Source organism: Amaranthus tricolor, chromosome 12, assembly GCF_026212465.1.
Source record: "Amaranthus tricolor cultivar Red isolate AtriRed21 chromosome 12, ASM2621246v1, whole genome shotgun sequence".
Taxonomy (NCBI): domain Eukaryota; kingdom Viridiplantae; phylum Streptophyta; class Magnoliopsida; order Caryophyllales; family Amaranthaceae; genus Amaranthus; species Amaranthus tricolor.
In genome coordinates this window covers 13608045-13624880 of record NC_080058.1, presented here as the reverse complement: position 1 = coordinate 13624880, position 16836 = coordinate 13608045, and the positions used below count along the sequence as shown (strand labels likewise).

The window sequence follows — 16836 nt, the reverse complement described above, 5'->3', positions numbered from 1 at the left end:
ACAACCTGGTGATAAGTAATAAAGCCAATCCTTAGCCGCATCCATTAGGGCAAAAGGGAATGCTCTAAGTTTCACCTTCTCCTCTATTGCTCCATTCGGTCTCATACCACCACAAACCACATGAAATTCAGATACACACTTGTTGGGATCCTCTCCATTTAACCCATGGAATGAAGGTAGTAAATGGAGTAAACCCGATTTAAGCTCAAAAGTTCCACCTTTATCTTCTTGTTGATGTGTAATGCACAAGGGTTGTTGATCAATATTAGGCGAAGTGAGCTCCCTCAAGGTACGATTCTCCCTTCGAGCCATTTTTCCTTCTACTTTTTCTGTAAATGTTACCTCTAGAAAATTGTTTCTCAATTCCTTCCTTATCCTGAAAAGGGTTAGTTCCAAATCGAAATCGTACTGTAATTCCTCCTTGTTAGAGTTACGAGTATGTACCATAAACAAGAAATGAAAGCACACAATCCACAATTCACACTAAAACATACAAACACGCCAATTCTCCCCGGCAACGGCGCCAAAATTTTGTAGGTTCTTTCTCAGTCGCCTAAACTCTAACCAAAAATAAATTCACTTACTTTCCAAATACAACTTAATGTAGTAGGGTAGTAAGGTTCATATCCACAGTGAGATGGGGTTTGAGAAGGTTTTAGTATGATATGTGCTTTGGAAGATGAAATTGAAAACAATCAATAACACAAAGAATAGGGGGGCTTTGATTTCTTTTTCTGAAGCAAAATGACATGAACAAGCAATGAACTAAGTGAAATCTATAACAATGGTGTTTTCTAAAAATCAATGGAAAGGCTATCTTGAGATAAGTTGATTGTATACTTCTTGTTTCTCATTGATCATTGAATACTTTACTTAAGAAATTCACTTTTGACTACCTATTGTGAAGATGATTATACTTCTATTCTCCTTATGTGTAGCTAAACATCAAAATCAGTTTGAATGTAAAGTTCTTATCATTAGTTGATTCACTCCAATCAGAGAATAAATTCAATCCAACAATAGCTTTAAGAAAAGAGAATCTATATGTTTGCCAAAACTATTCAAGCAAATAGTTTTCAATCAAAATGAAAAGTTCATTTAGATTCTAATCATTCATAATCTGCATTCACAATTAGAACTAGTTGCTACCATTAATCTAAGTACAAAACTAAATGATTTTGCAAATAGATTTAGCATAAATGAATATTGCAATAATAAGAACAATAGTTGATTTCCAATTCAAGCAATATTCATAAGATTATAATAAGAACTTTTCAATAATCAAAAGTATATTAAGTAGAGGAATTCTTACAATGAGTAATTAGAAGTTTCCAATCAACCTTCCTCAAGAAATGAAAATTTAAGCTTGAAGCTCCATAACCATGGCAAAACAAAAATGGAGAAGAAGAAGTATTTTAATGTAAAATTACAAGATGCCCTTATTCCTAAGCTTTCTTGCCTATTTATAAAGATTTGATAAAGCTTCTTGCCATTGGATTTGCTCATCATTCCTCTTTGCAAGTCGCCTCCCAAACCCCTCTAAACATCCAATTGAAAATGAAAGCCGAAATGGGAAAAGTGAAATAGTCGCCCATCCTAGACTGAACTCCGCACCCCGCGTAAAACTCCATTAAACTCCGCGGGTCATGCATCTTAGTCTCATCTGATTCTTTGCTTTGCTTCGTCTTCTTTGCTTGAAATGATATATTTACATAATGACCTTCTAATAAAGCTAGAATTATCATCTTAGAGAATTACATCAATAAAACTATTCTCTAAAGTAATTTCTCTAATTGTTATATAGTTAAATCTAAATTCTACTTAATAAAACCAAAATTGAAATGGAAAAATACACAAAGTAAGGTATTATCACAATTCTACCACGGCCCAATCGTGCATTTTGTGCGACTCTACTGCAGTTTAATCGTGCGTTTTGTGCGGCAGAGTCCATTTACCCATGTAACAAAAATCGAAAAAAAGTTTAAACAATTGTCATTTCTAGATCGGTTGTTGGAATTGAGTATATAATATATCAAATTGCAGCACAACACTTTTGCATTATAAAATATTTTTCTTCTCTTTTGCTCATCTTCTTTGTAAAACATCTTTAACTGAGCCAAAATTAAAAATTTAATGAAATAAAAATAAAAACATGAAGAGAAATTTCATGTGATAACCCTAAACTTTTGGCTTTTCCACGTGGTAGACAAACCTTTTTTTAATCTACATGGTGACCTTGACTTTTCAATTTTTCCACATGGTAGACAAAAAAAAGCGTTTTTTTTTTTGTTAATTTTACACTATTTTACCCACATAATAACATGTTTTCAAAAACAAAACGTCATGATCATCCTAATTGACCAGATATTCCGAAATTCAATTGAAATAAATATTTATTTAACCAAAAACTTAACATTTAATCTATTAAATGGAAAAGTTGAAAGTACAATCTCACCGCGTGGATTTTAAAAAATATTTGTGGAAAAGCAAAAAACTTAGGGTCACCACGTAAAATTTTTTCAAACTTTAATTAAATAAATAAATTAGACAAATGTGCGACTTGGCTTAGGTCGAGGCATAAAAACGGTGCAAGTAAGTCTACTTTTTCAATTTTTTAATTTTTAAAATTTTTTTCTTTTTAATTAATATTTATTTTTAAAATTTAATATTACAAATAATTTTAGTTTAATAATAAATATCTTTATTTTATTTTATAATTTAAAATGAATTCAAAGACATTTTCGTAATTTAATTAAAAACAGGTGACGACACTATTAAAAGGATGGAGACATTTAAGAAGTGGGTTAAATAAAAAAAAACGTAAAACTAAATGTAAAAATCTTGTATAAACTTAAAACACGCTATTTTGTGTATACCAACCTAATAATAATAAGTATTTTTAATATTATCAAGTAAAAATACAGACTATATTAATACTAGGTTGATGCATACTAAAATAATAAGGAAATCAAGTGGATAGAAAGTTTTCTCAACTTAAGTAGGACTCTCCATAGTGATTGGTTAGTGTAATCAACACCTAATATAAATAAGTATTGATGATCCGTTATCAACTAATGATTAGTCATTAATAATGGGTCAACAGTCATGAGTCATGAGTCATCAATCAAGCGTTGAAGTACAGCTTAGAACCAACACAGCCATCTCTTCACTTCACTACTCATCACATCACTTATCAGTTATCACTTCACGTTTCTTCGCCGGTGTATTTAAAAATCTCACTTACCCATCATTTTATTCTCCTAGCTAGTCTTCTACTATTTGTTGGCCCATCCCTTTTTCAATTTAAAGGTACATAATTTCTTATTCAACTTCTGTGATTGATTTTCACTATTTTACTAATTTTAAGTCAATTCTCCATATTTTCACTATTCACTATATTAGATTAGATAATAATGAGATTTATATAAGAACTGGTGAGCTATGTTGAGATTATACTTTTGATATTTATTTCTTATTATCATTTCAAGTTTCTGGATTTTTCCATTTCTGGTTTTTTTTGATAGTCTATACTCTATCATCTATGCTTGCTTTGTATTGTGATTCTAAATTCATCTTGTCTTGTATGAGACTATCTCACTTTGAGACGAGCTCATATAATTCATTTATTACTTTTATTGATCATTATAATTAATCATTTAACACACTTGTTATATATGGGTCAGCTCAATAAAAAAGGTCTAACTATGAGATCAACTCATTGAATAATTTGTGGTCTAAATTTTGTTTGAATCACCGTCCTATTTGATATTCTTTTGTTCCACCAATATTCCTACATCTGACCTCAAACACTCTGATTTTGATATGTCCACGTAATGTAGCAATCTCAATAATACAGAGGTGTATGCACCGAATTTCTAAACAAATGATAATTATGATTGTATTTTAATGTACAATTATGCAACAATGCTCAGCATTTGATCATACCTTTAATGGGGTTTTGGGAGCATCAAGATTCAAGATACTAATTGTGTTAATTACTTGATATTTATTGTATTTTTGAATTTCCTATGATTTTTCCCTTTTTAAATGACTTATGATTATCAATTTAATCTTGCTTTAAATGCAATTTTTATATTTGATCAGTTATCTACAAAATCATGGTGAATACTGCAAGATGGATCGTATACTCAATGCTGCTTATACTTGTAATGATTGAATATGGAAGATGCAACACCGGAAGCATGACTAAGTATGATCATAGGAATGTCAAGCTAAGATACAGACATGATCCATATAGGAGATTCTTACTCTCCAATGGCCTTGGCATGACTCCTCCCATGGGGTAACTTTTCGTTCCTTTCCTTTATCCACTACTCAATCTCTTTTTGAGTTTGCAACTTTTGATTCAAATATGTAAAATTTTTCAAGTAATTGTTGTAAATTCAATGAGACACACTGTCGTAGCAGCATTGTAGAAACGGTTGTAGTATCACCACTTGTTTAACAATCGGAGTTTTTTCGTTCTTTCTTTTATAATTGAGCAGATGGAACAGTTGGAATCATTTTGGCTGCAGTATCACAGAAAAGATTGTCAAAGAAACCGGTGAGGTTTCTTATTTGAATCCATTTTTTTGCACTTGCTGTATAAAACTTTTTTACTCATATTTTGCTATGTGAATGAATTTGTGAAGGTTATTTCATTCTTTTTGACAGCTGATGCATTGGTTTCAACTGGTCTTTCGAAGTTGGGTTATAAATATGTGAACATTGGTAGGTTCTTTTAATCTTCTCCTCCGTTGTTTGGTGAAAACTCAATGACTCAAATCAGGGACTCCTTCCTTTCTTTGCTTACACAGATGATTGCTGGGCAGAGTTAACTCGCGATGAAAAGGTACTTTGCAATGTGTTACTCATTTGTTGTGTGTCAGATCCTCCGACACAATGTTGGGATACTTGAACATAACCTTTGGAAATTTTTTCGTTGTTTAATGGCATGCCAGATCGTTCAATCCTACTTGCTACAATGTGACACATGCGAGTTTGAGGGTTTGAGCAACACTATTAATTCACTTTCTTTCTTGATCATACTCTTTCTCTATGTATTATTCACTTCCTTTCAAGCATATCCATATAAATTTTCTTCACATTTAGGTTGTGGTGCGTGACCAAGAAGCCCCTACAACTGGTGTGAGAAGTGTGGCACGTCACTGAGTAGGGGACACCCCAATAATAATTTGAAATCGACTCGTGTCATTTGATACTGTTTTATAGTGTTTGTCACTAACCTCTCTTAACCTCCTTTACTAGGGTCTATAAATTAGCTGACCTTGTCTCCTAGTCGCCACCAATAATTCTCTTCTTCTCCTATGAAAGTAAAAATAAAAACACTCGTGCGACAAACTCACAAGAACAAGGAATTTCTTGATTGTGCTGCTTGTTTATAAGTTAGCTGACCGTAGAGAGTATTTTTAGATCCTAATAAGATGTTATCTTGTTCATTTTCAGGGTAATTTAGTTCCTAGAAAAGATACTTTTCCTTCAGGAATCAAAGCGCTTACAGATTATGTACATAGCAAAGGCCTATTGGTGGGAATTTACGGAGATGCAGGGTATACATAATTAATATTCTGACATTCTAATTCAATGACTTTTCTGATTGTTATTGATGCATCAACATAGACCCTTTTGCTCAGGTACTACACTTGCAGCAAAACAATGCCAGGATCCCTTGGACACGAACAGCAGGATGCAACCACATTCGCCTCTTGGGTATCATAGTCCCATTCTGTTCTCTTTTCATCTTCTAAATCCTATTTTCTTTGATCATTCTGAAACTAATTAACGACTTTTGGAATTCGTTCAGGGCATCGATTACTTGAAGTATGATAACTGCAACAATGATGGCTCGAAACCTACTTTTAGGTAATATTACCTTCTAGGCTCTTAGTTATAAGTTATGAGTTTCTTTCTTTTAACATGTAGTCGCTGAAATTTTTTTTCTGTTGTAGATACCCTGTGATGGAGCGAGCACTGATGAAAGCTAGTCGCCCTATTTTCTTTTCTTTGTGTGAATGGTAGTTGCATAAAACGATATTATACTCGAAAGATCCTAGATAAGTGTTGAGCAATATTATGGGGTCTGATTGTTTGCTTCTTTATCAGGGGAGATATGCATCCTGCTCTCTGGGGCTATCAGGTGGGCAACAGCTGGAGAACTACCAACGACATATCTGATAATTGGGAAAGGTAAAGTCGCGATTGATTGTGTAATGATCATGTAATTTTATCGGTTGGAATTGATGCGGGGAACTTCTTGCTTGTGACAGCATGGTGTCTAGAGCTGACATGAATGAGGTTTACGCTGATTATGCACGGCCTGGTGGCTGGAACGGTATGTGCAAGCATTCTGGGTAATATTACTCAAGTTAGTCTATTTTAGCAAGATAAAAGAGACGAACGGCTTTTACCTATGCAGATCCAGACATGCTTGAGGTGGGAAACGGAGGAATGTCGAAAAATGAATACATAGTCCACTTTAGCATCTGGGCAATTTCAAAGGTTAAGTTCTCGACCTTTTCTATTTGATTTAGTGAAGATTGAACTGTTGGGTATAAAGTTTAAACCCTCATACCAAAGCGGATAATGCAGGCACCAATGCTTATAGGGAATGATGTTAGAAATATGACAAAGGAAACAATGGAAATCATTGGTAATGAAGAAGTCATAGCTGTGAATCAAGGTAACCGCTATTTTGTGACCTGCTGAATTTGGGCAATACCTCTAATCATACTACAAATTTAATGACAATATTTATGTACAGATCCTCTAGGTATTCAAGGGAAAAAAGTTCGGATGGAGGGTGATTTGGAGGTATTCAATTTTCTTAAATCTATCGATTATTAAGTACGTAGCTATATCGAGCCTATGGGTGTTCAATGGGCTGGGCCCCCATTTTGAGCCCTTATCCGGCCCGTTTTTAGGACTTTGTAAGGACCGTGCCTAAAATGGGCCGGCCCGAAAACGGTTCTACTATAATTAAAATGAAGCAGCCTTTAAAAAGGCAAGGGTCGAAAACGGGCCTTTATAAATAATACAAGTAATGTAAAATTTAAAATATCATAAATGACAATGTCAATGGGAAATATTAATATTTTTTCAATTTAATTATTATAAATGATAATTTGATTGTTATAAATTGATAAATGGAGATCAAAATAATTTTTAAAGGACTTTTATCCAACCCGGCCCATATTTACTTAAGCCAGGCCAGACCCTTATCCGGCCCATTGAACACTCCTAATCGAGACTCAAGATTATTAATTGTGTTGTGTGAAATCGATATCGAATCCATGTAATAGGTATGGTCAGGGCCCCTTACCAACTACAGAGTAGTGGTACTTCTAGTGAATAGAGGTCCAATTCGCACATCTATAACAGCTCGCTGGGACGATATTGGCATACCGGTTGACAGTGTTGTTGAAGCTAGGGATCTTTGGGAGGTACACTCTATATTCTCCTTTTCTCTCGAGCCTGTGTTTCGGTCTGCTATCTCTAATGATTCAGGTTACCTGCAAGTATCTATCAAGTCTAAAGTAAATGAATGTGTATGTGATTTGTGATGCAGCACAAAACACTGAAGCAGAAGTTTGTGCAGAACCTGACAGCAACCATAGACTTTCATGCAAGCAAGATGTATGTATTGAAACCTATTGCTTGACCTTGCAACGCTCCATTTTCAGATAATCTTGAGTCAAATGAGAAAATCCTGCATCAACAAATAACAATTTGTTTCAAAGCATTGTTCCCCTCTCAAGGAGAAGAAAAGCATTGGAATATATACTTTTTAAAATTATGCTCCTATTTATGATAATCTGCATGGCAAATGTTAGAAATTTTCAATAATCAAGTTGATATTTTGTATGTCGTTTAGCGTATTAAGCGAGTATACAATGAGACGTTAATTTAGTTTATATTGAGTAACATTTATTTTTTACTAGACATCAATAAACGTCTCTTGACTGTTATTTGATACTTGTCCGAGCTTAATGTCACTATTCCTATTAGGTCACATTGTAACGATGTGTAAGACAATTTTGTATGTTTGGACCTATATTAGTCTAGGTGCATGTGACTAATCTTATTAGACTAGATATTAATCATAATCCTCTATTTACTATGATGATTAAATTAAATATTAATTTAATTGCGTAACTCCCCTAAACATTATTGTTTATAATATTATGCTTTATATGAGTATATTAGTACATTTGATATCCGATTATGAAGATGAAAGAGTGGAGTTTAGTTGCTCATAGTTACTCTTGTTTAATGCTTTTAGCTAAGATGTTCCTTATTTGACATTAATTATGATGTAACTTATGTGCTTTTATGTTGAACATTTAGAGTATATAAAAACTTAGATCATATATATTACATACTAAGTATAGTAATGGGACAATATACAATATATAGCAAGTCTAAAATATGCCTAATAAATAAAAACGCAAATTGGAATATAGTGAGAAAGCAGCGACTTTTATTAGTCTTTTTTGTTAGCAATCATCACTAATGTATGTTAACTACTTTTGGTGGTTAGTAATGATGAATCATTATATTGATTCATTGATAAGCTTTGGTGAATCAACCTTTTGGTTTGTAGGCTTTGTTTGATGAAACACACTTATTTCATAAGAAGGCATTGGTTGACACTTTACTCTATAAATAGAGGGAGTGTGCAAAGGGCATTTAACCCATCAAATCTATCATTCTTAAGTACATTTTCTGAATTTATTTATGAACATACGTTGTTCATGCTTCTCTTTTGCATGTGGTGTATAAAGAGAGTTCTAAGCTCTTTAAACATTATCATAAGTTAATTATCTATCTACAACACTTGTCTTTACTTTTGCAATGTCCTTTGTGCTAGTGCATTGTTGTATAGGTTGTATCTCATTGTGAAGTTCATCATCATCCCAAGCACTTTTGTGGGAGAAATATCACAATAGGAAAGTGTATGAACGCCTCCTACAAATATCAAGTTTCCGAGCGACATTTATTGTCGCAACCTTATCTTCATGGTGTCCATTTTAGTGATCTAAAAAGTAAGAAGTTTCATTGCCATCCACACAAAGGAAATACAAATCATTTTGCTCAAATAAATATAGAGATTTATATATAGTGGTTAGAATATAATGTACGAAGGTGTGTAGTAAACAAGTACTAACTTTTGATATTTTCTTTGAGAGAAAAATGAAGTTGTAATACAAGAGTTGTATACATACAAAATTTATTTAAGAAAGGTTTTTAAACGACGTATTAGTATATTGTATACGGGTTTTTACAAGACGTTGTTGGTGAACTTCACTAGAGGAACTTTATTTGCGGTTCTTGTCTCGTTATTATGTTCCAGCTAGAGTATTCACGCTACACTGGTACTTATTTCGTCTCAATATTTACTTGTTTCAGTTTATGTCAATAATTAAGTCTTTGGAAGATTTTAGTTTTCCACTTGTTAAAATTTAACAGTAATAGAACCCTGCACCAAATACTAGAGTTACGATGTTTTGATAATCTGATCGTGAATCAGTGTTGATTAAGTACAATATTTTGTTGATTTGATTTTCATAAATCTAATCATCTAGCAAACACTTTAATAAAAAAAAGAAATATTATAATGTTTCTCACTTTTCTCTTTTGATGGAATGAAAAAATATGTCCAATCATTTCCCACCATAACTGCATCATGTTAAGATACATGATCCTTCACCCTAGTTATTTATGTTCTCTTATGTATTTATTTGGATGGTTATATAGGTTGTTATTTTCTTGATTCAAGTTAGTTATAACAACTAATTATTAATTATCCTGTTATTACTTCATGTCTACTCTATATATAAAAGCATGTACAATTATTCAAATCATCAAGTTAATACATTACACTTTCCTTTTAACTTGTTCAGGTTCTTATGTTGGCTGTCTCTAAAGTCCTTTGTAACATGGTATCAGAGCAGAAATAAGTCTAATGATCCCTCTTTTTCTTTTCTCTAGTTCTTTATGTTTCCTTTCTTTTTTACCTTTCTTGCGACTGCATGACTAGTGTTGCCAAGGATGTGGATTACACACAAAATTTAGCCTCCATGTATTATGTACACCCTACTGATCTTTTTGTCCCTTTTTATGGAAGTGGGTTTTTTTACTAGAAAAGATCGATGATGATATCATTATCAGCCAAGATTAAAGTTGCTTTCATAGATGGACTCTCCTGAGACCATCATTAGGAAAAGTATAACAAAAGGCTTGGGATAGGTGCAATAACATGGTTATTGGATGGATCATTACATCTTTGCAGAGAACGACTGCAAAGAGTATTATGTATTATAGAATCGCAAGGAAATCTGATGTAATCTTGAAGAAAGGTTTGGTAATCTTGAAGAGCTTTTCAATGCAACTTAAGAATCTGGGATGAACATTGCTCAATTTTACACGAAAATGAAAGCATTGGGGGATAAAATTGAAAGATGTACTAGTGATTTCTTAGGTAGAGTCAACAAGGAAAAACAAGATCACAGACTTCTGCACTTCTTAAACAAGGTTAATGAACAGTATGACCAAGTAAGGTCAAGTATCATTATGATGCTTGATCTTCCTAATTTCAATCTATCATATCGTACACTTCTTCAGTCTCAGACCCATAAAGAACTAAGCAAGAATACTGTGATTATAAATAACTCCCTTTCTTTTGTGTTAAGACAAATATCCCAAGAACGGATTTAGTGGTGTTCTCAAAGGAATGTGTAAGTGGACAAAATAGTAGCACGAAGTACAATCACTTGTTCTGTGAATATTGCAAGTTTAGTAGGCATATTTAAGAAAGGTTCTATAAGTTGCATGGATACCCAACAAGTCACAAGAACCATCAAAACAGAAGAGCTGCAACCTATGTGCAAAGTGAAGAACATATGGACAAAACAGTACAAGTAGACCTTGACAGTACAGGGATTAGTGCTGAACAATTTTAAAACCTTTTGACCTTCCTTGGTAAGCAATAGGATAACAAATCTAAGCAAATTTCATCACATATCCTACAACCTATACTAGTGTGTCTAACATAGCATGTAATTGTTATTTTTTAATCGAACAATACTTTAATTGCTTGGATTATTGATAGCAGCGCCACATATCATATATGCAATCAATGTAACTTTTTTTAATTGAGAAAATTACAAGGAGTAAATCACAATATGACAGTTTTAGATGGTAGAAAGGTTTAAGTAATTATTATAGGATACATCTTACTAATAAAAGTTATTATGTTGCATAACGTTCTTTATGTTGCTTGATCTTGAATATAGTCTTATATAGATTTCAAACCTTTGTTCTGATTTAAATGAATCTATAACTTTCTCAGCTAATGAGGGTGTTATCCAGGGTCATTCAATGAAGGCAACTACAAACTTGGTAGATTAAAACATGGATTGTGCTATGCTCCCACATTTGATTCTAAGGCTCAAGACAACTATGATGATTCTTGCATGGTTACTACTGACTCTTTCAAAGAAATAAGTCTTCAACAAGCAAATATTCTTCACCTTAGACTAGGAAATTTGTCTTTGAAATATTCAAAAGTGTTGTGCTCTAATATTGATATCAATTTTTTTAAAGATTCATTAATATGCATTATATGTCTAGCAGTAAAGCAAGTTGAAAATATTTTCCTACATGCACTTTAAATACTACTACACCTATTCATACTTTGCATTTAAATGTTTGGGGAGCCTACTCTGAGGCTACAATAGTGATTTTACTTTCTTTCTTACTATTGTAGACGACTACACTGGGGGCACTTAGGTCTATCTTATCAAAAGAAAAGGCCAATGTCTTGATATACTACAACAATTTCTTTCTTTTGCTAAAACCTAATTTGATTCTCATGTTCATGTCATATGTACTGATAATGCTAAAGACTTAAGTGAGGGAGAAGCAATAACAATTTATCAAAATAATGGTCTTGAACATCAAAGTTATTATGTTCATACACCACAACATTATAGTGTAGTAGAACGCAAACATAAACATTCACTTGAAGTTACTCGTGCTTTAAAATTTTCTATCCAATTTGCCTTGTCATTTTTGGGGAGACTGTGTCTTAACTAGTGCATATACTATTAATAGACTTCCTCTTCATGCTTAGATTTTATTTCTCTATAAGAAAAATTATATGACAAGTAACCTACTAACGACCACATGAAGGTTTTTGGTTGTTTGTGTTTTGTTTCTACTGTCGAATAGCGACGAAGCAAGTTTGATGATAGAGTTGATCCAACTGTCTTCCTAGGCTACCCTTTCGGCCAAAAAGCTTAAAAAGCCTATAATCTCACCACAAATAAGATTGTTATATTAAGAGAGGTCACATTCTATGAGTAACATTTTTCTTACCACATCAAGAATAATTTTTCTTCACCTTATTCCACCTTTTATGTTCTTACACAAACTACTCTTACCCTGCACAACTCTTTCATCATTCAACCTATTGTATCCCCACAATCTGACCCTGACGAGAAAACTATTTCCATACATACTTCTTCTTCTTTAACAAATCATGATCTTAATCTTTCCCTAAATCTTGCTCCTGCCATCCCGTAAGGTCACCCAGACCACATCAATATCCTGCATATCTTCAAGATTATGTGTGCACTACATCTAAAGACCATTGATGTAACCTTGTCAACGCTTCTTTCTTTCCTACAGCACAACAACAATACCTTCATTCTACCATGGAATGAAACAAACCTACCACCTTCATTCGGCAGAGTCTGAACTGTCTGCTACAGTGATTCTTGGAAGCGAGCCGTGATAGTGGTGGCAAAAGCGTCCAGGTCCTGCCGGATGACGAAGTTTGGTGGCAGGACAAGACTCTGAGTTGGCTCCTAATCATGAACCGAATTGGCAGTGATGTTCTGATTGCCGTGTATTAGCCTGGGTGTTACATTTTGAATTCATGGCTTTTGTTCTCACTTAGAATGTAAGGTGTTATCCTCTGCCCTCACAGACGGCGCCAAATGTTTCTGCAAAGAAATCGAGTCAATTTAATCCAAGAAGGAAGGGACCGTTTACGAAATGGGTCCTGCTGTTGGAGAGTCTGAATGTTGGAATTGGGTTTGGCTACTAACCTGCAAAACGAACAGAGTTACTTGTCCCGGGGCTATTTTTCGGAAAGCCCCTCTGACGCTCAAGTCAGTGGTCGGAAATGTGAAACAGGAAATGAAATACAAGTAAGTAAGAGAAGTTTAGAGAGAGAAAAGCATACCTTAAATGGTAATAAATGAGGATATATATAGGGCAATAAATGACCTTGGTTGACTGATCAAGGGACTTTTGGTAATTTTACTTTTTAAAGTGGGCTTTCTGAAGAAATTAACTAACTTTCAAGAGCTTTTGGGCCTTTTAACTTGGCCCATTAGATTGGGGCTAGTTGACCCAATAACACCGATGTTTAGGTATTAATATCTTTATTAGGGTTTAGTTTTGTTCAATATGATTTATTTTATTTATGTGACGTATTTAGGCTAATTTTTTTGTTTTAACAACTGTATTATGCATGAGTAGTTTAATTTTAATTTTTAAAACTATATTATATTTAGTCTTAATTGTATACCCTTAATTTTAGGTAGGTTTTTTTTTGGGAAGGCTTTAATTTAGCCACCAATTCAGCAAATAACAAGGAAACTAACTACTCTTAAAAAAAAAGGGAAACTACCTATAATTAAAGATATTGAACAATTCAATAAAGACCAAATATCTTCTAGCTAATTTACTTTGTAGAATATATCCGTGATATGTTTATTCTACAATAGTTTCCCCAAGCAAGTTAAAAGGAAAGTTCTACCGGGCAGCAATCAGACCGGCTATGTTATGGGACCGAATGTTGGCTTGTAAAGAAGATTTTTGAACACAAGATGGAAGTTACAGAAATGCGTATACTGAGGCGTAAGGCTGAACACGAATTGGTCTAAACCGTAAACCAAACCGGACCAAACCGTAATTTAAATATTTGGTCTGGTCTACGGTCTAAATGGTCTGGTCCGGTTTTTTTTTTTTAAAACGGTTTACGGTCCGGTCCCGGTTTTAAAATTTTCAAACCAAACCGGACCGAAAAACCGTAATAAAATCAAATTTTAGGGGATTAGGGTAACTACTCATGAACTCCTGCTGGTTGCCTCCATCTCCATTTCAGAAATTGTGACATTCTCCTCTCTTCCTCGCCTTCTCTCTGAGACTCTGATTCCTCGCCTCCTCTTTCATTTCTCGCCTCCTCTCTAATTCTTCACCTCCTTCGAGGCTTCAACTCTTCAAGCTTCAAGCCTTCAACCCATCAACAGTCGACAGTGCTTCTGTGCTTCTTCGAGGCTTCGACGCTCCTCCAATCTTCATTCTCCAATCTCAGCAGTCACCACGAAATCAAGTGTAGAATCTCGTAATGTAAGTATATTGGTTGATTTTTTGATTTTTTAGGGTTTTTTCAAGCTCTTTAACCGATTGTTGAGAAAACCATGGGAAAAGCCTTCTGTTTTACTGGTCAAAATGCCAAGTATCTGGTTGTGTTTATGTTTCTTGACTTCTGTTTTACTCATTCATTCTATTTTTCTTAAAAAAACATGTGTAATTGCTTAATTTTCAGTTGAATGTTGAATGAATCTCGTAATGTTAAATTGTTTGATTGGAATTTATCAGTTTTAGGGTTTGATTGGAATTCTGAATGTTGAATGAGGTGTTTATGATCACTGGCTTTGCTAAGATTTACATGACTATAATTTGAGTACTAGGATATTTGATTTCAAGAGATTTTTGATTAACTCTCTTGTTGAGTTGTACTGTAAGCGCAAGGCAATTCTATATGCGATTACGAGGCGGTTATTTACAATTTTTCATTAGTGGGTTCTGTCGGACTTGGCAACAACCATTGTTGTGCTTGGGGCTTATGTAAGGTCACTGCCATTGATTTTGGCTTGTCTGTCCACTCTGATTTTGTTGGAAAAGGGTTCGGTTCTTGCCCTATGGTGCAACTTATCTGTTCATTTCACTATGTGTTTCGGGTGAAATAGCAGATAATGCTTTTGTTTCTTGGATTACTATGCTTTCAGCATATGGATTTCATTGGAAAGGAAAGAAGCTATTTCAATTTCGACCAAATTGTGGCTGAAGGCATCATTCCAGTGGAGGGTGTTATGCTGAACAAGTGTAATATGCAGTCTGTGCAGGCTCATTATGCTTGCTTGGTTGATCTTCTTAGCAGACCAGCACATTTGGAAGAAGCACATAAAATAACTAATAATATATGACAGTGGAACCAGTAGTTGACTTGGGTTTCCCCGCTGTTTGTCTGTAGGATTCTCACTCAATTAAAAAAATACAAAAAAAAAACCGTAGACCAGACCAGACCAGACCGTTCTCAGACCGTTCTAGAACGGTCTGGTCCGGTCTGGTCTGAAAAATTTCCAGACCGAAATTTCTAGTCTGGTCTGATTTTTCTATCAAACCAGACCAGACCGGACCGTGTGCAGCCCTACTGAGGCGGATGTGTGGGCACACATTGATAGATCGAATTAGGAACCAAGAGTTTAGGGACAAACTAGGGGTAGCCCCTATATCTGGAAAAATGCACAAAAATAGATTGAGGTGATTTGGGCATGTGCAGAGAAAGACTTTCGACGCCCTTGTGAGGAGGGTAGAAAGCATTATAGTAGAGGGTAAGAGAAGTCAAGGAAGACCCATGAGAACTTGGGATGAGCAAATAAGAATTGACTTGTTTGAGTTGAACCTCTCTGCGGACCTGACTAGGGATAGAAGTAGTTGGAGACACCATATCCATGTCTTAGATTTCTGATGTCTTAACCTCTTACTTTTCTCATTTCCTTTCTATTAGTTCTTTGTTTTCTTTTTGTAGTGGTTCTGCTTTTATTTTATTTATAGGTCTTTAAGTTATCTTTCCCGTGGTTATTACGTCTATTTATCATCCTCGAGCCGGGGAACTCCTTTGGCCGCGTACTCCTTTATGGGTATGAGTTGTCGCCGTCTTTCCCTCCCCAGACCCTGTCCTCATTCTATGAGCGGAACACTGGGTAAGATGATGATGATGAGTTTCCCTAAGACTAAGATATAAGCATTATTTTCAAAAATTTTATAAAAAACATGTCTTTTTGTTAACTAATAAAATTTAACTTTTAGCACTCAGGTGATGGAAATATAAAACATATTGTAAAGCTTCAATCATTCGCATAAACTGATACTTGAAGTCCCAACTCTTAGAGAATATTATCAGATGATGTCTTTAGCTAGTGGGCTACCATTTAGCTACTATTTTAGCTAAAAGTAAGGAAATAGGTAAAATAAAACCTATGCAATAAGAGGTAATTATATGCATAATAATTCATTTCCTAAAATATATACGTGATATATTTGATAATATTCTCTAACACAAATGCAAGTACTTCTTTTAATTAGATGAAAGTACATTGGCGTGTGAAGTAGTAGTAGATGGGGCGACAAGAAAATACTCGTTGCCAAGTGAATTGGTGTGATCTCCCTACTGTAAGTTATTCATTTGATTGCTCGATTTCTCTGTGAAACCAACAATGTACTGAAATTTGGAGCAGTGTGCAAAGAAGCACGTGCAGTTAAAATTTCCACCTTTCTACCCCACACTTTAGCTTTTGATGTTTCTAAAAAGCTCATATCTTCCTCCATTTTCATTCTCTGCCCACCTAATCCCACTCATGTTTCTCCTTGGATGGTACTTGTTTCTGAGACTACCCAAGGAACAATCCAATATTTTAACCCCATTTCCCGAACCCTTATATCTCATTTACCCGAAATGTT

The 16836-nt window shown here is 34.3% G+C and overlaps 1 protein-coding gene across 2 annotated transcripts; it reads left to right on the top strand.

Moving 5' to 3' along the window:
- Positions 1-3019: 3019 nt before the first annotated feature.
- Positions 3020-7994, top strand: LOC130828802 (alpha-galactosidase 1-like). Of its 2 annotated transcripts, none has more exons than XM_057694806.1 (16): positions 3020-3309; positions 4105-4303; positions 4506-4564; positions 4675-4731; positions 4818-4852; positions 5467-5570; positions 5655-5730; positions 5825-5883; positions 5970-6035; positions 6124-6207; positions 6288-6352; positions 6437-6519; positions 6610-6700; positions 6782-6831; positions 7320-7460; positions 7586-7994. In XM_057694806.1, the coding sequence occupies exons 2-16, from the start codon at positions 4119-4121 to the stop codon at positions 7676-7678; spliced, it is 1248 nt and encodes a 415-aa protein (XP_057550789.1). In that variant the 5' UTR covers positions 3020-3309; positions 4105-4118; the 3' UTR covers positions 7679-7994. The 2 variants fall into 2 exon arrangements, with proteins under 2 accessions (XP_057550789.1, XP_057550790.1); XM_057694807.1 differs by lacking the exon at positions 3020-3309 and adding an exon at positions 3348-3434.
- The last annotated feature ends 8842 nt before the right edge of the window (positions 7995-16836 follow it).

What these genes read in the sequence shown, in the direction of transcription:
- LOC130828802 (XM_057694806.1), top strand. Translation starts at nt 4,119, where the DNA reads ATGGTGAATACTGCAAGATGGATCGTATACTCAATGCTGCTTATACTT. An exon ending in AGTTAACTCGCGATGAAAAG is followed by an intron (nt 4,853 to 5,466) that starts GTACTTTGCAAT and finishes GTTCATTTTCAG; the next exon opens with GGTAATTTAGTTCCTAGAAA. An exon ending in GGAATTTACGGAGATGCAGG is followed by an intron (nt 5,571 to 5,654) that starts GTATACATAATT and finishes CCTTTTGCTCAG; the next exon opens with GTACTACACTTGCAGCAAAA.